This window comes from Cololabis saira, chromosome 8 (assembly GCF_033807715.1).
Source record: "Cololabis saira isolate AMF1-May2022 chromosome 8, fColSai1.1, whole genome shotgun sequence".
NCBI classification, from domain to species: domain Eukaryota; kingdom Metazoa; phylum Chordata; class Actinopteri; order Beloniformes; family Belonidae; genus Cololabis; species Cololabis saira.
The window spans coordinates 39,587,183-39,614,593 of NC_084594.1; the positions used below are offsets into that span (position 1 = coordinate 39,587,183).

General features: G+C 41.9%; 1 protein-coding gene across 1 annotated transcript; it reads right to left on the reverse strand.

Annotated features, from left to right (window-relative positions):
• Nucleotides 1-419: 419 nt before the first annotated feature.
• On the reverse strand, nucleotides 420-27,183 carry nampt2 (nicotinamide phosphoribosyltransferase 2). Its single transcript, XM_061728709.1, has 11 exons — nucleotides 26,947-27,183; nucleotides 20,609-20,744; nucleotides 15,346-15,449; nucleotides 15,127-15,255; nucleotides 12,054-12,212; nucleotides 10,731-10,861; nucleotides 7,477-7,702; nucleotides 5,626-5,745; nucleotides 4,627-4,767; nucleotides 3,163-3,288; nucleotides 420-1,820 (listed from the first exon to the last, which is right to left on the reverse strand). The coding sequence occupies exons 1-11, from the start codon at nucleotides 26,992-26,994 to the stop codon at nucleotides 1,671-1,673; spliced, it is 1,470 nt and encodes a 489-aa protein (XP_061584693.1). The 5' UTR covers nucleotides 26,995-27,183; the 3' UTR covers nucleotides 420-1,670.
• Nucleotides 27,184-27,411: the final 228 nt, after the last annotated feature.

Genomic DNA, 27,411 nt, shown 5'->3' on the forward strand with positions numbered 1-27,411 from the left:
ATCTGATATGTTATCTAACTTTTCCTGACTCCTTGTGATGTCTGAACTGAACATACAGTTGTGCTTAAAGGTGTTTAGTTCTCCCTCCACGTAGAACTCCCCACTTAGACAGAGAGCAGAACACGGCAGCCCGAAGGCCGATGGAAGCGGGCCGTGCAACCCGCCAGCCCTCCTCATGGGATTCTGCGTGACCGTGTGGTAACTTGAACAAATAAAAAGCTAAATAATAGAAGCTGATGTGCGATGCAGAGAAATAACTAATTCTGGAAAAGTAGATGAGGGGAAGGTGGAGTGGAAGGAACCTGGCTCGTGCTGCAGAAAACCTTTCTGAATAATCAGCGATGCTGATGAGACCGTCGGCTGCAGAGCTGGATCTGGTCACCAGGTCAGGTCGTGTGAGAAGGTCGTCAAGGAGATTTAAAAAACAATCCAACCAAATATTGATTAAATGTAACTTAAAGGGGACCTATTATGGCATCTAATACTTATTTTAAACAGGCCTTGAATGTCTTAAAAACAAGCTTTTGATTGTTTTTGCTAAATAAATTAGAAATTCAGCCTCTGAGCCATGTCTTTATCTTCCCATTCTCTAACCTCATTATCTATGCAGGATTCTGAGTGGGCGGGGCTATGATAATGAGGCTCTGTGCTGATTGGCTGCCTGAATGATGCGTAGCAGGGGGGAGTGCACAAAGACAGAATACAGACATTTGTGTTGGTTTTTACAACCAACAACAGAGCAATTTGCATGTCTAGGTCGAACAGACGCCATCACGATACACCTCTACGAAAAATGGCGGATAAAACGTGTTTTTCATAATAGGTCCCCTTTAAGAAAATCATATAAATAAAAAGATCTGTAAAAATTCTCTGTATTCTGACATTTGCAATCCTAAATGATCTGAAGCAGGAAGTCCACGTGTTTCTTTGTGAATGATATGAAACCTTTGAGCCCGACAGTGAGAATGGCTCTGCAGAGTTACACTTAGATTACTGACAGATTACAGATGACAGATTACTGGAGAGGCGTATTTGCTTTAAAACACTAAATATTCCTACATGTGCTACTATCATCAGTCCCAGAAGCTGACACTTAAAATCTCAAGTGCCGTTAGACAGAAAAAATGCATAGTTATAGTCAAACTGTGTGAAATAGATCCAACTACTTCTACTACTTCTGTGGCAGTGCAGTCACGTGTGCTTCATGTGGCCGGCAGTGCTCGTCAATAAATACGGTGGTGGCATCATTAAATACCAGCACGTGCACATGGGTGTGACCCGTTTCCACGCCTGGCGGTTGAGGCGTCTGTTGCATCTGTCCCTCCCTGGTGGTGGTGCGGCGGCGCTGCATTTATTCATTTATTTCATTTTTCTTGACTCTACGTGAAACAAAAGCTGATAAAGATTCAAATATCTGCTGAACAATATGAAAACAGCATTCCAGTGTTGATCAGCAGCGTCGGACTCGCCGGGAAGACCTTCCAGAAACGACCCGAGTAACTTAGCTTAGTGTCTGACCCTGAGCTTGGGCCGCGGTCACGTGACGGCACGTGCGACAGCGTACACTCCTCCGTGTGAGAGGTGGGAGTGAGGGAAGAGTCTCCTGGGCTGGTGGTGACGGGAGCGTTCCTGGAACGCCCCGTGTGGAACCCGGGCCGGGACGTTTGTCTCTAGTGAACCCCGTTGATGATGTGGTTGTGCTGCAGCTCCTGCTGCTGCTGGCCCAGATCCTCGTCACTCAGCCGCGCGTTCTTCCTGATCTCCTCCAGGGAGTAGTCCTGCAGCAGGCTGCCGTTCTCAAACACGGTCACCAGCAGGTCCTGGGGACGGAGGGACAACGTTAGTGGGACACGCGTTCGTTTAACAACACAAACACCAGTTACAATGATATGAAAATCCCACAAAGCCATGTTTTATATACGAGAGAACAAGACACCCAGGAAGTGCACCGATCTCAGAACACAATAAGGTCCTTTTGGATTTGATGGTTTGGTTCTTTTAGTACCTACTCGGCCCGGCTCAGCTCACCTCCACTCGGTTTGGTTAACGTCTCGACATTTTTACTTTTTTCTCAACATTTCGACTTTTTTCTCAACATTTCGACTTTTTTCTCAACATTTCGACTTTTTTCTCGACATTTTCGACTTTTTTCTCTACATTTTCGACTTTTTTCTCAACATTTCGACTTTTTTCTCGAGATTGTACTTCAACATTAATCTCGTCATTTTGACTTTTTTCTCGACATTTTCGACTTTTTTCTCGACATTTTTACTTTTTTCTCGACATTTTCGACTTTTTTCTCGTCATTTTTACTTTTTTCTCAACATTTCGACTTTTTTCTCGAGATTGTACTTCGACATTAATCTCGTCATTTTGACTTTTTTCTCGAAATTTTGACTTTTTTCCTCGACATTTCAACTTTTTTCTCAACATTTTCTTTTTTGACTTTTTCTCGAAATTTTGACTTTTTTCTCGACATTTCGACTTTTTTCTCAACATTTCAACTTTTTTCTCGACATTTTTACTTTTTTCTCAACATTTCGACTTTTTTCTCAACATTTCGACTTTTTTCTCAACATTTCGACTTTTTTCTCGAGATTGTACTTCAATCTCGACATTTTGACTTTTGTCTTGAAATGCATAATGAAAAACTTTTTTCTCAACATTTCGACTTTTTTCTCAACATTTCGACTTTTTTCTCGAGATTGTACTTCAATCTCGACATTTTGACTTTTGTCTTGAAATGCATAATGAAAAAAAAAATCTTCCCCCAGTTATAACTAATATAGAAACATGCAGCATGTGTTGTCTTCATTCTAAGGCTTATATAAGACTTTTCATTTTTTGCGGCTCCAGACATATTTGTTTTTTGTGTTTTTGGTCCAATACGGCTCTTTCAACATTTTGGGTTGCCGACCCCTGCTCTAGTCCCAGCTCTAAAGACATGTTGCTGCCATAAAATCCAAAACAAGCTGATATTCTTCAAGAAATGGTCAAACGTGTTTCGCCGTCAGCGTGTGCTGGACCGGAGCCCAGCAGCATCTGACGTTACATCTGATAAAAGCCGCCTTTGAAACAGGAAACTTTGTTAAAACCTGTTGATACCAGAGAGTTTGAGCGGTACAGAAGGATGTGTGACATGTGGGACGGACGGGGACGAACCTCCTCGGGCTTGCCAGCTCCTCTCTCCACAGTCTCCAGGAACCCGTCCGAGTTCCTCCTCAGGGATAAGCGCCCCCTCTTTGACCTCTTGGACAGATCGGTGACCGGCTGCTTGTACACATCCATCTGGAACAGGATTAGATGCAGTCATTTCCCCCTGCAGGTGAACTGATGCACGAGCACAGCTGTTCCACCTCCATGAAGGCGCCGGTCGACGTACACGGCTCGATGGAAGAGTCGGCTTTTCCTGAAGCCACGCGGTTTGCCTTTTTTTTTTTTTAAACACTGCCAGGTTTTAAAGAAGGATCGACTTCTGCTCACTCTTAACTTCTTCCTGGCAACTTTTTGCGCCACATTTCTAGATTAAATGCACATTTATTGCAATAGATTTGACATGATCCTCTTTTCATGACTGCAAAAATCAAACAAGACATTTGCAAGACTGAAAGAAAACAGATCAGGCAAATAATTTCCTCCTATTCATCCGGAGGTGACTCACGCTGCTCTCTGGTTGTTGAAGCCCCTTTGTTAACAGGCCCAAACTAAGGCTGCGCAATCGATCGATCGATCGTCATGTCCTTAGGGGACAGATGTTGTGCAGTCAGTCGTTAACACTTCCTCACAAGGTAAACTGTTTAAAAACAGATAAATAAAACACTCTAAACAGAAAGGACGGGCGGGCGGGACGCTTAAAGACAGCTAAAACAATAACAACTACAGTAATCCCTGGATATAACGCGGTTCACCTTTTACGTCTTGCTGCTTCACAGATTTTCATTGTGCATCGTGTTCTGCATTCTGATTGGCTAAACAGTCTCCCCGCTTCTTCACTTCCTGTGTCAATAACGTTGGTTGCTTAGCAACAATGATGAGAACGGCCAATGAGCTTCAGCAGCAGCTCAAGAACGGGACCTTTGATGAGTCGTTCATTACAGTCTCAGATATAATCCATGGTGGCATGTCGGTTTATAAGAATCTTTTTGCCCTGAAGAAAAAAAGAGCGACAACAACGACCCATAACTATGTTCTTCTCTGGAAAAAACACACCTGCACCGCGGCTTTAGAAGAAAAAGACGCTACAGAGCGAGTCAGGATGCAGCGGCATCAGAAGAGCAGCGAGTCATAATTTGTCCAACTGTACTTATTGTATTTTTTCATAATTATTTTTCATTTTCTCCCGTTCAAATCCAATTACTCGGGTCGTGGTGGGGCGGTGCTGATCTCTGCAATTTGAAGCCTTGTAGAATAATTGTAAAAATAAAAAAGGTTGCTACTTTTTGGAACGTAACCCCCACGAAAAACGAGGGATTACTGTATAGGGAGTTCCTCATAATCAATAACAAAAAGATGACGGACATCAGCTCGGATAAAGGAGTCCTGACGTCTATATTAAACAATTAAAGTAAACGTACGATCAAGCAGTTTGTTACTTTTGTTACAAACAGTCAGACAAATTTCTCTTACCCCCTTGCCGTTGTTCTCCACGTAGCTGCACTTGAAGGCGCAGCTCAGCGTGTCTCGGTTGAGCTTCTGCAGCAGAGCGCTGCCGCAGCCGAACAGCACGTTCTCGGCGCTCCAGCCCTCGTCACTCAGCTTCTGCAGGATCTGGAGGGAACGAGGCAGCAGGACGTGAGACGCAACGGGACAGACAAAATCAGGCAGTTCATCGTGTTTCCCATGTTCTCCCAGGGTGCTCCTGATTAATGATGACTCTCAGTTAAATTTATAATACAAAGAAAAAGTTGTATACCTGGCAGGATTAACACCCGCTAAAAAAATGCTTGCTCTCTGATGGAAACACCACACGATCTACCAACATGTCACTGGTTTCATCTGTTTATGGACGTTCTACATATGGAACTTTCAGTGGCAAGAATTCATGTTGCAGGACCAGGACATTAAAAATATGGACACGTGCCATTGAAAAACTGAAAGAACTTAATATTGACTGATTTATCAAATTATTTTTTGGCTTTCTTGTCTTGTTTGTTTTATCCTGTTGTTGTGTTATTGTTGTCTTGTGGGGGACGGGTGATTTAAAGGTTTTTGCTATACAATTTCGTGCATAATTGTTCGATTTAATTGTATGCATCAATAAAATAATAAAAAACAGTTGATCACAAAAAAAAGTTCATCGTGCTTGTGAAAAGCAGAGATACGTTTGTTCTCCCGGTGGCTTGAATGAAAGAGATTCACAAGACGAGGGGAGTTTAGTTTACTAAAGTAAGATAAGCATGTACTGTGTTCAGTGCTTAATTACATCCTTTAGTCTGAGATGACGATCACTGCCCTCGGATTCCTGACTTGTGTAAATCTACAGTGTTAATGCTGAAGATGACGACGTCCCTGATGGTGAGGATGTGATACGGGTTACAGATATGGTGAAGGCCTTTCTAAGGACTGTAAGGGCTCAGACCACACAAGAAATAAGATAATATAAGATGTAAAGGTCAAGGCCGGTACCTGGTCCACAGAGACGAGGTCGATGCCGTCCCCCTGGATGATCCGCAGGTACGACGGCAGAACCTTGTACCCCATGGAGTTCAGAGAACAGCCGAACCGCTCCTCCAAGATCTTGATGACCTGAAACACAAGTTGATGTTGGATTATTCCATTTTATTGTATTTATATGGTGTCTATTTTACTATGAGTTGTCTCTCTGGGATTTTCAGAGAGAAGAAGATGACCCCGAGCAATTATTACATAAATAAATAAAATCAGGCATATGATGTGGGGGCACGCTAATAGAAAATTGTTCTGCTACATAATAATGTTCCGTTGACACACACACACACATATACATATATATATACATATACATATATATACATATATATATATATATATATATATATATATCGAGCGAGGAGCCCAGTGTGTGACAGACTTCAGAGTACGGTACGTAACCACTGATTAAAACGTTCTCCTGCATCACAAAGCTCCAACTATGGGGTGTTGCTGGATTTCCTACAAGTCCTTTAGAAAACGTTAGCGTCACTAACCCTAAAATTATTTTCAATTCTACTTGAAACGTGCTAAAAGACTGGAAAAGACAGTTTGGATTTCAGTTTCCATCCCAACACTCGATCAAGCTCTGATCATCCAGCGGCCGTCTCTGTCTCAACACCCAGCTGGAGAGAAGAGTTCAGCACCTTTTCTGGAAGCGCTCCCTTCTCTTTTTAGAGAACCCAACACCTTCAGGTGCGTGGAGAGGGCCGGCAGCAGCGAGGACTGAACCGTCCTCTACCCCCCCCAGCTCTCATTAAGCTCCCCCTCCGTCACGGATCTGCCGAGGCAGAACAGGGCCGGGTCGGCAGCGTGGCGTTTCCTGCCTCTGAGGGCTTCAATCAGCCCTTCAAGGCAGGATGAAAGCGTGAAAGAGGCTGAGCGATGTGGCGGTGTGTACGGGGCCTGAGACTGTCCTGCCCAGGGGGTTAACAGCCATTTAAACCTCCGATCAGGAGCGGAACATATCAGAGCCGGGCCGGAGGGCGGGGAATATGAGCAGCCTCCCAGTAAACCTGCTCCCTGACCAGGATGCAGGGATGAATCTCTGCTAACAACGTCCGCTTCATCTCCCACAGCAGGAGGATTAGGGCCAACAAAATATGCCTCTAGCTTGGGCAATTTGTTTTTTTCTTGCTCCCTTTTTTCTTTTTCTTTGCGTTTTATCGCTCCACTTTTGTGTTTCTAACTCCCGCTCATGTTTAGGCTGTAGGATTACTGCTCTGTTGACAAGTTATCAATGATGACGTATGACGTTGATAGACGGCTGTTGATGACGAGCCATTTTACCCAAAATACATTTGGAGATTCACTTGCAATTTTTGTTTTAATGTTAACTGTGAAAATCTCAGCACAACATATAATACAATGATTTATACCTAATATGAACCAAGTGGTGCCACAAAAAAAAAAAAAAAAATAATAATAATCTCAGGGGCCCCTGCCGCCGATCACATGGTGACTGAGAATGACTGACAGCAAACGCAGGAAAACCATGTCACGCTTGGTTCTGGAGAGCTGTGAATAAATGAGCTGAAGCGATGCAGTTCCAGAAGAACGGTCATGTGAGAGAGAAAGACTTCCAGCTGCTGCTGTGAAAGATAGTCTGATAAGCTCCTGAAGGGCGGGGGCAGCTAGTCTTCACACACTGCTTCTCTGTTTACGTCACGTTGGCAACAAATACAAAAATTAAACAAAAAACAATATATTTCACTTTCTAAGTTTCAACTCTGAATCCTTTCTTTATTTGACACCATCTCTCAGCTCTGTCATCATAGAACAAGTGTACGACATCCCCCCGTTATTTACCTCGATCAGCGTCTCGGCCGGGTCTCCGGAGTCCGGCCGGATCACCAGACACGAGTCCTGGCTCCGCTCCATCACCTGCTCCTTCAGCTTGTCTCCCCAGATGTGCTTACAGGCGTTAAAGATGTCGTAGCTGTCGCTGACCACGGACACCGGGCCGGACGAGAACTGGTCCAGGATTCGCTCAAAGGCGTCCTTCTCCCTGTTCCGGCCCCAGGAGATGATGGTGCTGGAGAAGAGGAGGTAGGAGTTAGCGGTCTCTGGATGACGGAGAACACACTGCTCCTAACTCTGGCAGGGCTACAGTTTCAACCTGTTCTCCAATCAATGTTTATTCCAGATTTAGCTAAATATCAGACACTTGTGAGCAGGATCTCTGTCTAATAGAGGGTCTGCATTGACGTCACTTCCCCACTGGACCAGCCCCCTTACTCACACTGAGTGGCAAAACATCAGCAAAAACAGCTGCAACTAGTGGAGAAGACGGGATAACAGCTGATTATCGGCTTAAATTAAAGTCAGTTGGACTTGACAGTGACCCGTACAGTTACAAGAAGAACCAGTGGTCCATGGACATTAATATTTGGTACAGTTACCAAGAACCAGTGGTCCATGGACATTAATATTTGGCCACAAATCCAGTTTCCTGATATTTATATGTACTTAATTTCGCCGGGGAAATACACGAAGCAAAGCTTAAAGGATTACAAAAGTCTTGACGCTTGGTCCAACTTCAAGGCAGGATTTGTTGTAGAAATTAAAGTGATGAGGACCCCGAACTTTATGATTTGACCGTTTAAAGAGCATATTGCAGGTTAGAATTTTTTCAAAAATTATACCTGACCTTATGTAAAAATGACTATGTGAGAAGTTAATGTAGGATTTAATATGTTTTACAAGACATAAGGGCATGTATTCAGAGGAAAAAGTAGTTTTTTTCCAAACACTGCGTCATATGACGCAGCACAAGGGAGCAGTCTCCACAGCTGCCCCATCTGACTGCCCAGACCCTGTACACACGTAGGCCTAGCCGGGTATCTGCTAAACCGAAGATATTTTCCTACGTTTGGACCTGTCATCCACATGAAAACGCATATAAACGAATGTTTAAAAAAACTCCAGGCAAAGTGAAGATTTTTGAAAACTCCGTTTATGTAGATGCGTGTAGACAGAGACAGAGAGCAGTTTTGCGTTTTCGAACGTCACATTATGCTCCAAAACAACAACAAATCTGCTCTGAGTCTGACGTCTAACGTGCGACCCAGAACTACAGATGATCCACCATCTGTCCTCCAAGCTATTTATTAAATAAATGGTCTCTGCTCTGGACACCGTTACACCGACGCGCAGCCCTACGCCGTAGGGTACGCGTCGACGCGCAGCCCTACGCCGTACCCTACGGCGTAGGGCTGCGTTGATTTAACGCGGCAGCTCCGTGGTGGGACACGGGGGGACTCGAGCTCGTTACCCGAGAAGGAGAAGCGGATCCCGGGAAAGGCAGGAGGCCGGAAGACCAGATGATCTACAGGTTTGGAATGCTTATAAATGTGGTCGAAAACGCAGATCTTCGGTTATGTGTGGAAGGTTTTTTTTTTTTTAACAACGATGTAATGTGGATACTCATTTTTTATAAACGAAGGGGGGGAAATACGGGGAAATATTCGGTTTTAAAAATATCCGGCTATTTCGGATACATTTAATCAGAAAAAAGAGAAGATAATAAGCCTGTTTTCTGTTTAGAAAGTACAAGCGTAGACAGATTACAAGTACTCACCCATTTTTAAGGAGTTTCTGAGTTTCTTTCAGGAGCACGGGCGGGGGCTGCAGTGAATAAAGGCGGATTTATGGTTCCACGTAAAATCGACGGCGTAGCCTACGGTGTAGGGTACGCGGCGCACGCAGTGTTCTGTGCGTCGCCGCGTAACCTGCGCCGTAGGGCAAGGGTATTCAACTAGATTCGGCCGGGGGCCACATCTGCAAAAGGACTGTATGGAGAGGGCCGCACAATTTGAAAATGTGGGGGTTTTCAAAATGTATTTTGCACTCAAAGACGAAGACTTATGTAAATATAATACATTTGTATTATACATTTGAATATATCTAGTTTACATATGAATTATGTATTAATTGTCTCCAGATTTAGTAATTGTGAATGTTAAATATGATATTCAGATAAAGAAATATTATTTTGAATGCAAGTTCATTTTGAAACCATGCATTGTGCAAACTTAATGAAGTTGATATTGACCTACTTTTAATAAAACAATAATGACAAAGCACCACTTTCCACCAAGATTTACTTATTTGAATATTATATTAAGCATTGAGCACCATTTTAGCAACCATTTTAGTCCATAGTAGCCAGTTATAAAAATATTATAAAAAAAAAACACCCCCTTTTTTGAAATATGACCAGGGGCCACATAAAAGCTCCTGGCGGGCCGCATGTGGCCCGCGGGCCGCCAATTGAATAGCCCTGCCGTAGGGTCTGCGTTGGTGTAACGCGGACCCATAAATCAGCCTTTTAAAAAGCGAGTTTCAGCTGTCAATCAAAAGAACGTGGGGGGCCTAACGGGTTCGTAATTATAAGGCTGTGGCCTGTCATATTGGTGTGAATACACATTCACAACCTCTTCAGTGTCACAACTAACATTAAGATCCATTATTTTTCCTATTGTTGAATTCACCGCGCTCCCTCCCGCTGCGTCACTTCCGGTTCAACTTTTTCAGATGCGGAAGTAAAATACTCTCACAAAAACAACTCTGGAGGTCACTGTAGTATATATTTATTTATGAAAATTCAGTTCCTACATTATTTTCCTACACATTGATTCACAGGGGTCTCCAACCTGCAATATGCTCTTTAACATTAGCTACCCGAAAAATCCAAAATAACCTGATACAAAATGGGAACCGCAAATCCACGTTTCGGTGCCTGGAATCCAGTTGTTTCTGTGAATTGCAGCAATCCGTTTGTCTCTTTTAAGCTTATTTTTCGTCAGTCTGTAAAACGATAACTCCAATTTCTTGCTAAATCTATGAGTACAGTCGATCGCACAACAGCTCTTTCCCATTTTAGATGTTTTACAGTTGCTCAAACTGAAAGTTTACGCTGCCACTCAGTCTTTCTGACACTCAGTCTTTCTGACACTCAGTGGGCGAAACCCGCTGTGAAGTCACATCTGTGATGTCATGCGCATTCCCTCTATAGATGATGTTGCCACGGGTTACAGGAAGTCTGTGTGTGTTTTTAGTACCTGTGCTCGGCTGCTGGGATGGAGAAACCCGCCATGGGACAGCCATAATATCTCTGAGCCATCAGCAGCCCCGCTACGGTGTCCGTGCTGCAGAAATTAACTAGGTGAGCTGCTCCGCCCAACGCTGCAGACTGGAGAGAAAAAATAAATAAATAAATAAATAAAACTGATATTAGATGGAGATTGAAGCAATTTCTTTAAGTTAAGCTCAGAAAAACAAAAGAATATCATTTAAAATAATTTAGTAACAAGCAACAGCTGCAATCCACTCCCTTCAACAGATCTCCAACAAGAGGGATCAACAAACCGCCCACAAGTATGAGGACAGAAAACGGCTCTGAGGTCATCTCGGAAATTTTCTGTCCCTCCTAATTATAATTTAAGAAGCCTATGGGTCTTTGAAACATGTTATGTTAAATACAGATGTGTTTCATTTTTGGGAGTCAAATTATGGAATGGACTTTGTGATGAACTGAAATTATGTAGGTCTCCGTTGCGCTTTAAAAAAATATTGAAAGACAAAATACTTAAGGATTACAATGCAAAATGATTTGAATATAATTTAATTATGCAGAGCGATTTAGAGTAAATTTATTTTCTTTTGTATTACTGATAAACTGGGTTATCTTTTGGAAGGTACAGGATTGGGCAAAAATAAGCTTTGGCTTCAGCCGACTCCTTTTTTGGTTACACAGAGTTTGTGTGTTTATTGTGAAACTGATTAGTGTAAATATGTATGATAATGTTTTGTCAGTTACATCCACACAAGTTAAGTTGCATATAATGTAATGTAACCGAAATAAACTATTCATTCATTCTAATCCCACGTTTGTAGGGACGTCCCAATCACACTTTTCTGCTGCCTCGAGTCAGAGCCATTTGATTTGTGAACTTGAGGAATAAAGTGGTGGAAGAGATAACAAGGAAGTATAAAACATAGTTAGTGCAGTGACACTGAACATCAGTTAGAATCATGTATGATTAATGATCAGTTTTCATTCAGTGGTGTTGGGCCAGTGCAAGATCAGCTTCAGAGTTGGATTCGTGGAGGTTGCAGGTTCTTTTTCGCGTCATACAAATGATCAAACCTGTTCATGTCACGAAAGACACTGTTACAAATGCAACTAAAGAACAGCACCGGTGATCTAAATGGAGGTCTAACTGCAAGATGCACAGGATGCACAAGAACTGGATGGATGTCTGGCAAGAGTGAAGATGTTGAGCATCTCGTTCAACACGCAGGTTCTATCACCATCAAATACAACCATAATAAAGTGTGAGTAGTAGCATGCAGTAAAAACGAAGGGCATTAATTTTCCAGACCTCCTGGGACGAGACTCCTCTGTAGCCGAAGTCGTGCAGTTTCAGGTCCAGGCCCTCCAGACTCCCCGACGTGGCCTTCAGGTGTTTGGCCAAGATCTTCTTAAACTCCCTGGATATGGTTGCTACGGTGATGGGGTACCACATCTGGACCAGCATCGTCTACAGCCAGGAACACGGGTCAGGGAGGGGTCAGAATAAACAGAAACAAATTAGAACGTTGCTGCCTTATGGATTTTTGACTGCTTTTACCAAAGTAAATGATTTGGACATCTTTGCATAACGTAAAGGCGGCATGTGACGTTGACAACATGGCTTGGCAACTCTAATCCTCAAGCTGTCTTGCATGTTTTAGATGTTTCTCCGCTTCAACACGACTGATTCCAATTAATGGATCATGATCATCATCATCTTGGTGTCAGTTTTTTACTTGCCATTGTTTATGTTATGTTTATGTAATAATTGCTCGGGGATCATGTTTTGGGTCTCTGGAAAGATCCTAAAGACACTTCCGTTGTAATAGGCGCTATATAAATAAAATTGAATTGAATTAATGGCTGCACAAGTCTGTTAGTGATGCAGTCGTTTGTATGGGGCCGTGTTGAAGCAGGAAACGTCTGAACAGCCGGACAGAAGCCCTGAAGGAGGAACTGTCCAGTCCTGATCTACCGCTCTTGAACATGTACAACTCTAATTTAGTGAAGAATACTAAGAATTTCAGAAATGATGCTTTGATAAATACAATCATCAACAAAGGTCATTAATCCAACGTTTTTTTCTTTTATTTGATGTAAAAAACATAATAAAAATAACCTAATAGTAATAATACGCTGATTGAAATTAAGTCTGAATTTCAGGTTTGTATTTACTAAAAAAAAAAAAAAAAGTTTAGAAATGTTATTGTTAATGTAATGAAATATCGGGAAATATCGGGAAACATTCACAGTTGTTCTTCTATTACTGCTTCAAATTTGCTCGAAGCGCATTGTTTTCCTCTTTTGTATCTCGTACCTGTTTCATTTTTGGTTTTGATAAGGTTGGTAGTTACTCAATGAGCTCAGTTCAAGAGCAGACACTGCTGCTTCATTTGTTCATTCCCTTTTGTAAGTTTATATTCTATCTGCTCGACACAGACATTACACAGACTTAACATCCATCCATCCATCCATCCATCCATCCATCCATCCATCCATCCATCTGAATTTGGGACGTGGGGTATTTTGGTTTGTGACATACTCCAGCCACTCATTCGTGACCTAACTGCTTTTTCCATCTGGCCCAGCAGTTTTGGTGCCAACATACTATCAGATTTCCTGGCAGTGAACTGCTTCTTTCACGCCTGACCGCTTCAAAGCAGAAAAACAAAACAAAAACTATCCAAGTTGAGCACTGGATTCTTAGTAGCACTTCAACCAGTTTAGTAAAAAGGACCTGCAGGGTTGAGAATCATTGTTAATTAAATGTTCCCTGTGCAAATGATGCATCTTTATTTCCCCGTCTGAGATACTAAACATTGTTACAAAAACTCTGTCCATCACTGAATTCTGGTCTAAATCATAAAAGCGAGTTAGCAGCCAGGCTGATAGGCAGCACTTCCACCTGGCTGTGATGTCAGCTGTTACAGGAGTTTGTATAGTCGTCCCTGTAGCAGCAAAACTAACCGTGTATCAGTCATATGGACATGGAACTCTTAGTTCTCGGATAATGACTACTAATATGTTTTGTCTTATCTACCATTGCCAATATATCTGTGCCTCTCCTCTGTCCTTCATCCTCTCTTTCCTATCAACCTTTTCCTGCTCTACCTGGCAGGTGTCCAGCTTATGATCCAGGCTTTGATCAGGGTTCATGTTCTGGGTCTCTGTTACAATACAAGTCGTCTTTTGGTCATTTTCCAGAAGCTCAATAAATAACATTGACGGTGAAATCTGTTGACAACGCCTGCTGAGAATAACATGTTTTCATTTCTCTCCTCTGAATTGTCCCCGTACCATTTCTTTAATTAAGGTATAGAGGGAATGTGCATGACGTCACAGATGTGACTAAACAGCGGGTTACTCCCACTGAGTGTCAGAAAGACTGAGTGGCAGAAAGACTGAGTGTCAGCGTAAACTTTCAGTTTGAGCAACTGGGAAACATCTAAAATGGGAAAGAGCTGTTGTGTGATCGACTGTACTCATAGATTTAGCAAGAAATCAGAGTTATCGTTTTACAGACTGACGAAAAATAAGCTTAAGAGACAAATGGATCGCTGCAATTCTCAGAAACAACTGGATTCCAGGCACCAAAACGTGGATTTGTGGTTCCCATTTTGTATCAGGTGATGTTGGATTTTTGGGTAGCTAACGTTAAACGGTCAAATCATAAAGTTCGGTGTCATCGTCACTTTAATTTCTACAACAAATCCTGCCTTGTAGTAGAACCAAGCATCAAGACTTTTGTAAGCCTTCAAGCTTTGCTTCGTGTATTTCCCAAGCGAAATTAAGTACATATAAATATCACGAAACTCCATTCGTGGCCAAATATTAATGTCCATGGACCACTGGTTCTTGGTAACTGTACCAAATATTAATGTCCATGGACCACTGGTTCTTGGTAACTGTACCAAATATTAATGTCCATGGACCACTGGTTCTTGGTAACTGTACCAAATATTAATGTCCATGGACCACTGGTTCTTGGTAACTGTACCAAATATTAATGTCCATGGACCACTGGTTCTTGGTAACTGTACCAAATATTAATGTCCATGGACCACTGGTTCTTGGTAACTGTACAGGTCACTGTCAAGTCCAACTGACTAAGGGGGCGTGAGTGACGTCAATGCATACCCTCTATTGGAGGCCTGACACGCAAAAGCTGAAGTAAATTTAATGAAACGGAGTTGATTATAAAAAAGAAAAAAGTAAAACATCTTGAGCGTTTGCTTCTTACAGTCACATTTTTTTTAATTTAGTTTTTCATACTGTGGCACCTTTTTCTGATGTTAAGTTGTGAATGATCTGCCAGATCTGCTAATCTGCCAGCTTTTTCTCTTTTAATAAATGGCCCAGTGAAGCTACATTGGGGCGTTTACCTCGATGTAGTTGGTGAGCCAGTAGAAGCTGGGGTCTGTGTTTTCCACAGTGAAGAGGACGTTTCCTCGAGGAATGATCCTCCCCTCGGGCACAGCTTTGATCCGGATCGGCAGGCGACCGTCATGTTTCTGACAGGAAAAAAAAAAAGATCATTTATTATACCTTTATTTTAGACAAATGCTTCTCTCACCGTGACTCTTCCAAACATCTGTGCAAACCTCCAGGATCTGCCTCCAGCCGTCTTCATCGAACACGGCCTGCTTGAAGTGCATCTGGTAGAAAAGCTTGGCCTCCTGGATCTTCTCCTCCGTGACCACGGGCCCTGCGGAGAACAGGTTCAGTTACTGACATCACTTTCACCCTGACGGCCTCAAAACTCACATCTTTTGAGTGTTAACACAACTGTAGGCCTTTCACAGAGTAATCTCACGCCATTTCTCTTTAAAACTCATTTGTAAATCCATCATCTGCTGGATGACACGTCTGTCACTTGGAGTTTTTCCAAATGAAGATCCAGAAACTCTCCCCGAGTGTTGAGCTCAGGTCTGTTTCAGGGACAGGTCCAGGTCCAGGTCCAGGTCTGATCCAAAGCTACTGGGTGTGTTAAAATGATGTCACTGCAGCTGAACCAGCTGTTGACTGCAGGGGTTCACTTACATCAGCCTGTCACATTGTCAATGTTTAAAAAAGGAGAATGATGCTCATGATGCTGGACACATACAGTTTATTTAGAGCTCATTTAAAGAAATGGTTGATTAATACTCAGCTCTGTCAGCACTAAAACTTAATTGCGCCTTTCTGTACTTTACACCTTACTGAACTTCCCTTGCTGCTTGCTGTCTTGCTACCACTGGTCTGCCCTCATGTACCTGTATGCATGTCTTGTGGTTTTTGTAATCAGACTGTTTTATGTATTGTTGTGGCAGGGTGGAGGAGCAGCCACTCAGCTGGTTGGGCACACCTGTGCCCAATCAGCCTCTCCACCCTGCCTGCCTTCATAAAGAGCAGCTGCACACCAGCAAGAGGTCTGCTGGGAGGAAGCTGCTGACACGTTAGGGCTGGGCGATATATCGAGATTTTAATATATATCGATATATTTTCAAACACGATATGGTACGAGACAATATCGTTTATATCGATTTAACAAAAACAAAAACAAAAAAAAAAAAAAGGTATGATTTTGATATAGCTTATTTTGTGACAAATTGACTTGAATGTTTTATTTGAGATTTGCACAAAATGTTTTGTTATTTGCACAACTGTCAACCTCAGTGGAAAAGTCTGCATGTTACTGTCTACATTGTATTAATTGCACAGTGTATTTGAATTTAATTGTTATGCAGGGTTATTTTATTCAAGAAGCATTTTTATTCTATATATGCAGGCAGTTTATTTTTATTTCATTTGTTTTATACATTTTGATATTGTGCAGACCTCTGTTAATAAAGGAAACTGTGACATTTGGCATGAGGCTTTGTATTAAAACTGACTGTTTTTTTAAGGGTTTGCCTCAGAAAAAATGAAGCTAACAGAGATGCTATGCTATAATGCTTTGGGGGAAAACCCAATTATGGCACAGAAAAAATATCGAGATATATATCGAGTATCGCCATTCAGCTAGAAAATATGGAGATATGACTTTTGGTCCATATCGCCCAGCCCTAGGACACGCGTGTCTGGGTGAAAGAGGAGTAAATAAACCGTTTCCTGCACGAAACCCTGTGTCCTCTGTCCTGTCGGGTGACCCCCGTAGCACTAGCTTGCTACAATTGTATATACTGTGCATGCTTACTATGCCTGAGCTTCTGCTTTGCATATTTAATACCCCTCATTTTTATTGTTTTGCATGTCTTGCATTATGAGCATCCGTGTTGCATGTTTAAACAGTACCTGACAATGTAATACAAAGGTGACCTGAATGATGTTCTCGCTAACATTATTTATTTTATTTTTTCGCTAACATTATTTTAGTTTTTCTTCTTTTCTTTTTATTATTGTTCTGCATGCCTATAAATGAATTGTAATTTCAATCTTACATTTCTGTTTTGATTCTGTAACATCTGTCCAGGGACTACAGATGAAAAATAGCCTCTTGGCTAACTCTGGCACATTTACAGCCATGTTTATTAATGTGCATTGTCCCTGTCAAATAAACCAATAAAATAAAAAAAATGATAGTTTGTTATAACAGCATGAGCCAGTTGGGCCTCATTCCTCCTGGACAGCTCATCCCTGGCTCCTGGGAGGTTGGAAACGTCTGCTTTTCAACCAACCAGAGCAGGTCACTCCGTTGCTCATCGAGTGCCACCGGTTACCTGGGCAACGCTCCTCAAGACAGAAGAGCACCTTTCCGCTAAATGATCCGTTTCATTGCTGTTTTGAGTTTCTACTGCGAGTCGATGTGGATAAAAGTGGAATAACTAAATAAATGCATTCCTGAAACTGGGTTTTCTTGCTACATTAACGTCATGATGACACCTCAGGAGGGTTGTTGGGATGTGTTTAAACTTTAAAATGCCAAATATCAAAAAAGTAAAAGCAAAAAGAGACAGATGCAGTTATACAACAGTCCACCCATCTCCTTCCCTGATATTCCTCTTCTCCCCATCATTTCTCCATCTCTTTCCTCCATTATTAAGCTCTCTTCCGTCTCCTCCTTTTCCTCACACTCTCACCTCCCCTCCTCCTGCGTTCTGAGCCGTTCTCCCATAGTCCTTTTATTTCTCTCGTCTCCAACCCCTCGACTCAGGAGCGAGGTTCGTTTGTTTTTAACATTTCACGAGTGAAGCAGCTGAGATCTCCATCCTGCGATGCAACCGCCGATCAGACGTGGAGGCAAATCACTCTTTCATTTACTTTGTTTTCTTTTTATTTACCGGTATTTGGTATTTCATTTTTATTTTTACTTTGCAAACATTCAGTTGTTTTTCTTGTCAATGTCATTTCAGTTTTTCATTGACATAATCTTTTGCATTTCTGACCTGTGACACGTTAAAAAAAGAGGATCAATCCTTTTTCCACTTTGAAAAGTTTCCGTTGCAGCTAATCGTTAAAAAAAAGGCACAAATGTCGCTGACGATGACACGAGGAGCCTTATTAACCATTTAAGGAGCTTGTTCAGAGTTTCAGACGGGAGGAAAGAAGACGGCAGCTTTCAAAGGTTTCAGGAAAAGTAATAACAGTACAGGGACACATTAGGGCTGGGCGATTTTGGACAAAAATAAAATCCCGATTTTTTTCTCTGAAAACCCGATTTTCGATTTCGATTTCTATTTTTTTGGTAAAACTACAAAAGACAATGGAATAAATTGTTTAAAATATTTTATCTTTATTTTTAAAGAAAAATAGCAAACAAATTTCCCTATTGGGAATGAAGTGCAATTGAAAGATACAGTAAATCCTCCTTGAGTTTAGTAAAGTGACAACATTTACAATTTTCTTGACCAAACAAAGATGACTAGACGAGCTCTGTCTGTAATGCAGCCAGCTGCAAAAAAGGAAAATCGATTTTCTGATTTTCCTTTTTTAACATCGATTTTGATTAATAAATCCGATTTAGATTGTACTAGTTCTACACATGTACTAGTTCTTTATTTAGCTAAAACCTTATTTCTGCCAGAGCTTCACCCTCAGGGGCCGTTTGTCGGCTTTCTGCCTTCAGTTTTATCTTCAGTACCCCCAAAGCTGCTCTGTTATGTTGAGATGCTGAAGAATATTCAGTTTCTTCACCTTCAAAAAGGTCTTAAGAGGCTTTCACAGTCTGTTTACGTTCAGTATTCACCTGCGCTGTGAAGCTGTGAAGCAGTTTTGGGACATTTGTCTGGATAGGTTTAGGTGCAGATCCCCCTCCCCTGCTGGAACTGAGCCCACCAGCGCTTGCTTTCTTTTTGAGAAAGTAATAGTGTTGATTTGGCTTCCTGCTTTCTCTCGTCCAGATTTATGGGGTTATTTTTTAGCTTAATGATGTGCTTCGCCTTCGCCAAATGCCAACTCAATATCTGACATCGACTCCGAGCCTTTAATGTGCCTCATCCATCGTGCAGTAATAAAATCATTTCCTTTTCTACCATCTCTCCCATCTTGTTACCAGTCATGCAGAAAAGTTAGTTTACCCTGTTTTCATCTTGTATTTTTCTTTTCAGACACAAAAACGTGGCTGTTGGCAGGTCTTAGTATCAGGTAAACACCACCTCTGGCCTGCTGTTGCCTCGCCTGTCATGTAAAATCACGCTTAGAGTAAAACTCTGAAAGGTCTGATGACCTGCGAGCTGCTTCCCGCTCCTGAAAGGCAGCAGGAAGCAGCTCGGCATTAATCGCGGTGCTAACTATGTCATAGCTGCATTGTGCTTTTTCAGCGTTTCAACTCGACATGTTTCAGAACCAGTCATGAAGGCACAGTTGCCGTTCTCTCACGATCTCCACAGTAAACGCACACATCATATCTGGGCTTGACTGTCTCTTAGCTCTCAGGGAAAGTGGTGAGGCCACTCTCCTGGACGTGTTTACACCTCCCCCTTTTAACGTCAGCGGGCTCTGGCGACTGCACTGTATGTGGCTCATTATCCGATGTCGTCTCATTTATGGATGGATCAGTACCGTATTTTCCGCACTATAAGGCGCACCTAAAAGCCTTTAATTTTCTCAAAAACCGGCAGTGCAGTGCCTTACAATGCGATGCGCCTTATATATGATCATTACGGTAATTTCTGTTACTGTAGTCAGGGGGATTGTGGGTAATGTAGTTGGTGTAGCTGAAGTAACGGTGCTAAAACCGGCAGGAATCGTCACAGACGTTCAAGACAACAGCAGCAACGCTGACTCGCATTACGGTGACTGTGAGAGACGGAGCCGGGGCCATTGGATGCCAAACTCGCCCGGCTGTTCTGTTCCAACACGGAGGAAGGTTTCGAGGGATTCGGGGATGAACTGGAAAAGTTCCACTCCGCGTTTGTTTTGGGAATTCAGAAAGCTGTTTTTTATTTAGTTAATAAAGTTTGATTTACAGTACTTCTTGTTTGTTTTTTTTTTTTTGCATTTGCATTTGCTGTAGCATTTTGTAGCATTTCCTGTAGCGCAGCTCCATCAGGTAGATGCGTAACTCACCACCAGCCTCTATAGTACGCTATCTTACCGTTTATTCCGTGTGCCTTATATATGAAGAGAGTTTTAAAATGGGCCATTTACTGAAGGTGTGCCTTATAATACGATGTGCGTTATAGTGTGGAAAATACGGTAAGTATTTTTAACAAAATACTCATAACAAAAAGTTCTCTCTCATCATCGGCAGCAGCCGTATCCGTCTCGGCCAGGCTGCTCTCCTCTCTGACTGCAGCACATGTATTTTCAAACGTACAGGAATATGTGAACCACGACCAATCAGAGGGGGTTTGGGGAGGGATCAGGGTCACCACCTGTAATTTGTTACGACATGGGCCTGGTTTGCGTCTGTTGTTAAACTCCAGGGAGAACCTCCCAGCATACCTGTCAGGTACTTCTTGAGCAGATACTGGAGCCCGAAGAAAACCACTTCACTGAACTGGGAGCCTTTTTTGCGTCTGCATTCAAAGTAGGAGTAGATCTTGCTGACGTTTGGAGGATACTGCTTGTAGTGTGTGATCTGAAAGTCAAGGAAAAATACAAGTCAATCCACTTTCAAACACCTGAGGAGAAACAAAAGCAAATAAAAGTTCAAATACATGTAAAAAGAAGAGTAACTATGAAATAGTTTGCTACGGAATCAGCTGTCGAGCGGACAGATGCAGGAAGTCTTTCCCGCCTGCCAGAACTGTGTACAATAATTCACTTTAATTTATTCATCTTTGCACATTGCTCTTAATCTCTACTCACTTCAATGTATATGATGTAAGTATGTATAGACCTTTTTAGACAGTACTTTTATAGCTGTTTTATGTTTTCAGATTTCATTTTGCGCTTGTCTGTTCCTCGTATGTTACGCAATCCTGGGATCAATAAAGTACATCTCACCTAATACTATGAAGGAATCCAGGGGTTAGAACTTAAAGTCCAGCCACAAACAACTACAACTGTAAACTAGAGAGGTATTCAGGCCTGCTCTCAGTAGCTAACGGACAATAACAAGATGTGCAATATCTGCCAGTCTACCTCACACACACTCTACCTGCTTTTTTGCACTGTTTCTTTCAATATACTGTATATACTGCTCATATTTCTGTAATTATACATATTTTATATATATTTTTTGTATTTTTTACTTTTTAGTCTTTTTACCCCTCCCCTGCATGTGTGTGCTAAGTGTACTGATGCCAACAAAATAAGTTTCCCCACTGAGGGAGAAAATAAAGAATTATCTTATCTCATCTTATTATCTTATCTCTCCTGGTGTTTGGAGCAGGCGTGCTGCTGGTGACGCCGGTCCAACAGCAGGTCCGTCACACGCCAGCACCGCTACAGTCTCTGTGTGTTGCCGTGTGTTGCCAGGAAACAGCGAGAGCAGCGCTGCACGCGGCACGAGCCCTGACCGGGCGGCCGTGACCTCCCCAGAAAGGCCAGGGTGACAGCTAAAGCCCAGACTGACGGGGCTGCTGCCGCGGCTCTTAGTGGACACAGCCGGCAATTGTTTCACAGGTTATGCAACTAAGACTTTCAGTAGGATTTAAGTACCCCCAGTCACATGGAGACTAAGTTTAAAAAAGCATTTATTCACTTAGATCAGTGCGGCTGTAAGAATCTTATTTCACATAAACGGGTTACGCAGCAGACGACTGCAGGAAATACCACCAACAAGTGAGGTGTAATCAAGAGGGAAGGCCTGACACGAGAGCTGACGTGCCCTTTCACTCCCCCCATGTGCCAGGGAGGGTTATCTGGAGATCTGGATTCTGATCCAAGCTAAAGTTCAATGAACAGATTATTAAAATAGAAAATAAAAAAAAATCCATTCATAAAAACAAACTATTGCTTACTATTAAAAATCATGATCGGATCATGATGTATTGTTTCATAGTGTATTATTATATTATTATTATCAGTTACAAAATCTCATGGGATGTTAAACTATAGTATTATTATATTGTTATATATTATAGTATGGTGATATCATTTGGTTTTATGTTATAATATTTTATAAAAATTATGTTATATTAGGATATTACTATATTATTATGCTATATTTATATGATATCGTGCTACACCACTCTATATGATAATTATTTATTTGTTTACTCTCAAATTAATATTCTCAATTTATGTATCTACTTTCATCATCTTATTTACACACACACACACACACACACACATACTGATGTCGTCTTTTGTCGTTGTTTGCACTGTATGTTAATAAATAATTTTAAAAAAAAAAGAAAAATCATGATCGTTATTTTTACTGAAATCACCAACTAGTTAATAAACTACTCAGAAATCACACTTCAGAGCCTCAGAGTTTTCTGTGCATTTAAACCCAAAAGATAAAGATATCTAAAAAAGCCTCAGCATTACCGACCCTGGCAAAGCTCCGGGGGGAGTTCTTAAAAGCATCGTAACCTCAGCGGAGCTGCCAGACCTCCTTAATCCCGACACCTCCCACTACCCGATCACCTTTCCCTCGACCTACTCCGGCGTTCTCTTACAGCAGTCCGGAGGGGGGACATGGACGTCACGCCCTGGATCTGTGATCAACAATCAGCTTTGTGTCGTCAGCACAGGATTATTTTATTATTACTGGAGGGGTAAATGGCATTTTGTTCATTTCATTAACAAAGGCGCTGCATAAAGGCGCACCAACACAGTCGCTTTCAGCTGATGTCGTCAGCACGTTCATCAGAATCAAATGTTACGTGGATTTTCAGAAGATACATTACACTGCATTCACTGTGTGAATGAACATTTTAAGGCACCACCTCATGCATTCATTTCATACATCTATAATAAATAGTTATCAGGCAGGGTCATTCACAAAAACTAGGCCCCTCAGGTGAAGGCGGTGAGAGAGGATGGTGTCGTGCTTGGAGCCGCTCTCATATGTCAGCTGTCTTGGTCACGTTTTATGGCATAAATCCAATTATCTCGCTTCTCTGGATCTTTAGGAATCCCATAAAACGATGGAGTCAAGACAATCTCAACATTCACAAATGCACAGAACAAGAGTCACACGTGTATTTCTGATTTACACACAAATATAACCTGATCTACAAACGGTTTGGGGTCTGTGGACTTCACTGCATTTGTGTGTGGATTTTTGAGACTCCCCTGACTTGCCTCCACCCACAAGTGTCTTCTTTTTTGTTTTAACCAGGGAAAGATCTGCAACCAATCAGATATCGTCCTTGTTTCAGCCAATCACTGATTGTTAATCGTGCAACTAACAATACAAGCCAGCCAGCTAAGAGAGGGAGCTCCTGCATGTCAAGAGGTTCAGGCTAGTCCAGGGTTAGGCAACCCTTGTTTCCTAAAGAGCCGCACTCCCGCATGTTTTAGACGTTTCCCTGCATCACCACACCTGATTCTTATTAACAGTCATCATCGACCACACCTGATTCTTATTAACAGTCATCAACGGCTTGTCATCCAGATCTGTACAAGTCTGTTAATGACATTCCTTTGTTTCAGGGTTTGATGAAGCAGAGAAACATCTAAAATATGCAGAACTGCGGTTTCTCTAGGACCAGGGTTGCCTACCCCTGGGCTAGTCTGTCGTTCCTGGTCCTCGGTGCCCAAGCTCCGCAGGGCCGTTGTAGGCCACGTTTCCACATAGCCTGGTATTTACAAACACGGATATTTCCCCCTCTACGTTTTGAAAAATACCATCACTTACATGAACCCGCATAAATACGCTGTTAAGGTGCTATGAGCAGCCAAACCTACAGGGGGCAGTGTAACGAGAAGATAAAGTCATGCTAGCCAATCAGAATCCTGGAAAAAAAAAATTAACAAATGACACGAGTAACTTCCAGTTACTTCCAAGATGAACGAGAGTCTTTGGTTTGGAGTGACAGAGAAGTGGAGTTACTTTTAAGTGTGACTTTAGAATATAAAACAGGTAAAACACAAGAAAATATTGACGGTGGCCAAACTAATTGTAAACACAGGTGGCACACATGACACTGGTGACGTTTCTGTCTCATAATGTGACGTTCTGAAGCCTAAATCTCCGTTTTCCTCCGTTTACAAGCAAACGTGAAGACGGAGGTTTTGCAAATAGTTTTCAGAAATTATCGTTTTTGGTGACTTTGAGCTTTGTTTTCGTGTAAACGAACGGCCAAAACGCATGAAAACACCACCGTTTTTGCTAAGTATAAACGGGGCTTTAGACTTTATATTTTTGTGTAAAGCATTCACCAGATCCAGACTGAAACCCCCCACGGAACATTTGACGAGCCCGTAAGAAAGGCAGAAAAAACACGAGGATGGAGAGACACTCTCTCAGGAGATAATTAGACACAGGTGTGCACAAGACGGGGCGATGAAGGAAGTGACATGTCAGAGAGCACACTTTCAAAATAAAACTAAGCAGAAAGAAAAAAAAACAGAACAATGGAAAACCAACAACCCATCACAGAGAGATCGGTACCAGCCGGCTGGACTGCAGACACGGGGAAGTATCACACAAACAACTCAACTTCATGGTTTTAATGTTCTGTTTATCATTATTAGCACTTCTGTTAAAGACGGGTCAGCAGGGTAACATGTTTAAGAGGTTCTAGTCATCGTTATTATTTTGATACTTGAATCGTTAAAGTAAGGCAGGCGTGTTGGTGACGTCAACTTCCACTCTTGTGCTAAAACCTTCCACAACTTTTGTTTGTTGAATGTAAAGTTTTAACGTAATCTGCAGTATTTATCTTCTCTGGAGCACAGAACCTCGTTGGTTTCCGTTTGAGAGCAGCATGACAGGGAGTGGCGGGGGACCCGGCCCCATTGTTACATGATGACAGTATTTGTGATACTATTGGCAAGAAAACAAGATTGGTTATGTATTACAGAAGTGCAGATGGATTCTGCACTGATGTTAATGGCGTCACAACAGGTACCGTTACCGCCTCTGAGAGATGGTGAATAGGGGGGGAGGGGGGCCTGTGAGCTGTCAGAGAAAGTGAAAAACATGGAGAAATGTCACCATTTGTTGTTGGAGAACCAGGGGCCGGATTCACAAAACATTCTTAAGAAAAAAAAATCTTCTTAATTGTCATTTTTTTCTTAAGTTCAGTCTTAAGAAGAAAAAAGAGAAGAAATCATATTCTCCAAAAAAGTTAAGTATTTTCTCAGCTTTTTTCTTAAGTTTCTTCTTAAGAAAAAACTTAAGAATAAATGGTATTCTTGAAATAAAAGTTCTCAAATTTGTTCTTGACTTTTTTCTTAACTTTAAGACAACCTTGACCTGTCTTAAAATTTCTTCTGTGAAAAGGTAAGACTCTAATATCATCTTTTTTTGTTTAGACTAGTAGGTCATAGTTTAAGAATATACTTTGTAATTAATTACACAAAGAGCCTGTTAACTGTTTGTTAGCATGTTAGTTAATTATTAGTAATTTTCCCCAATAGTGTTTTTTTTCGCACATTAATCTCATCCACCATAACCTTGAAAAGTTCCTGCATCTCTTTTTCTCCTTCTCCACGTTTAGTGAGTGACTGACGGTTAAGACGCAAACTACCTTTCTATATATAATATATATATGTTGCTTGTTGGCGCCTGCAATGCAATGACATATTTTAAGAAGTTTTTAAGTAGGAAAAATCAGAAATTCGTAAGAAATGACAGTTCTTAAGACGGTTCTTAAGAAAATATTGAGGAATTGCACTTAAGAACTTTCTTATGAACTTCTTCATTTTAGATCTTAAGACATTTCTTAAGATCATTCTTAAGAACATATTGGTGAATCCAGCCCCAGATGATCATGAAGCAAAAACCTATGTGGAGGACATCTGCACGCTATCAGGTAACTTCTTTAAAGATGTTTTCAGAAGAGTGGTTGCTGAGGTTATATCCTGTCCTTTAAAGCGCTGTGTTGTAACCCTGACGACCCAGAGAGTTACAGATCAGCTCGTCACAGCGTATCAAGCAGGTCTCTACTACAGTATGTGATTGTGACGACAGACAGAGGAAGAATCCCTTTGGCCCAGCTGCTGCTTTGGACTTGTTTTCGTGTGTCGTTGGAGCTAATAAAAAGGCCCAGACCCGCAGTGCAAACCTTTCCATGACATCTGACATTTAACTGTGCTGCACTGCCGTAGACGCCTCCACCTCCCGCCCACACGCTCACTGACTCAACTGGATTTAAGTTTCTATTAATCTGAAATGAAAGGGAAAGCTTCATAGTGACTGAAGGGCTGAGCTCCCTGTTACACAAACACAACTCAGAACGAAACTGATCAAACTAAGAAGTATATATTCCTTCCTTTCTCTCACATCTTAATCTAAGGGCAATATTTAGATTGTAATTTGATAATAACAGAATTACTGAGCAAAGGCAAAAGTACCAGGATGAGTTAGGTCAAGCAGGCCACTAACTTTCTTCTGAATGTACCGGTAGATCAGCCTATGAAAGGGATGTTAATATGTTTTATAAGGGGAAAAGGTTAATAGATTGTGTCTGGCCAGGCGTTGAACTGCTGGTCTATTCACCACGGACTTTCTTTCTTTCCCTTTCATTTTCAACCTGGTTTTTCCAGAGCCGTGAACGCGTCACGGTCAAACATCACAACGCGTGAGCGTCGTGATCGACGACCATTAACAGAATAAACTACAGTCTGTAGAAAACGGAGGACGAAAATGAAACGATTAATGAAACGAATACATGAATGGAAGAAAGAAAGAAAGAAAGAAAGCAATGAATTGCATCTACCTTATACGAATCCGTCGCGAGCAAGAAATTAAAGTCCTGCGCTGCCATTGTTTCAGATGAATTAAATGTCACTCGAGTCTCTTTCAGCCAACTGTGGACCGGGCCGGGGCAGGACGTGTTCAGGCGGACCAGAGCCTCTCGTCGAGTGCAGTGCTGGTGGTCTGAGTCCGGCAGCGTGTCCGGGTCCGAGTCAGTGCCCAGGTCTGGACCGCAGGGCTCGGCTGGGGGGCGGGGGGAGGCCACGCCCCCTGGTCACGCCCACCTACTCCGCCGCCTTTTAACCCGCTGCGTCATGACGCCTTCACGGACCCCCGGATCCTTGTACCGCAGAGAGCGAGAGAAGCCAACGCTGGGCATGTTTTATATTTTTATTAGTTCAATCATACTTTAACGATATAGAGATCCAACAAATCCATTATTCCTTCAGTTACAATTGTTGAAATTTCATGAATTAAAGATAAGATA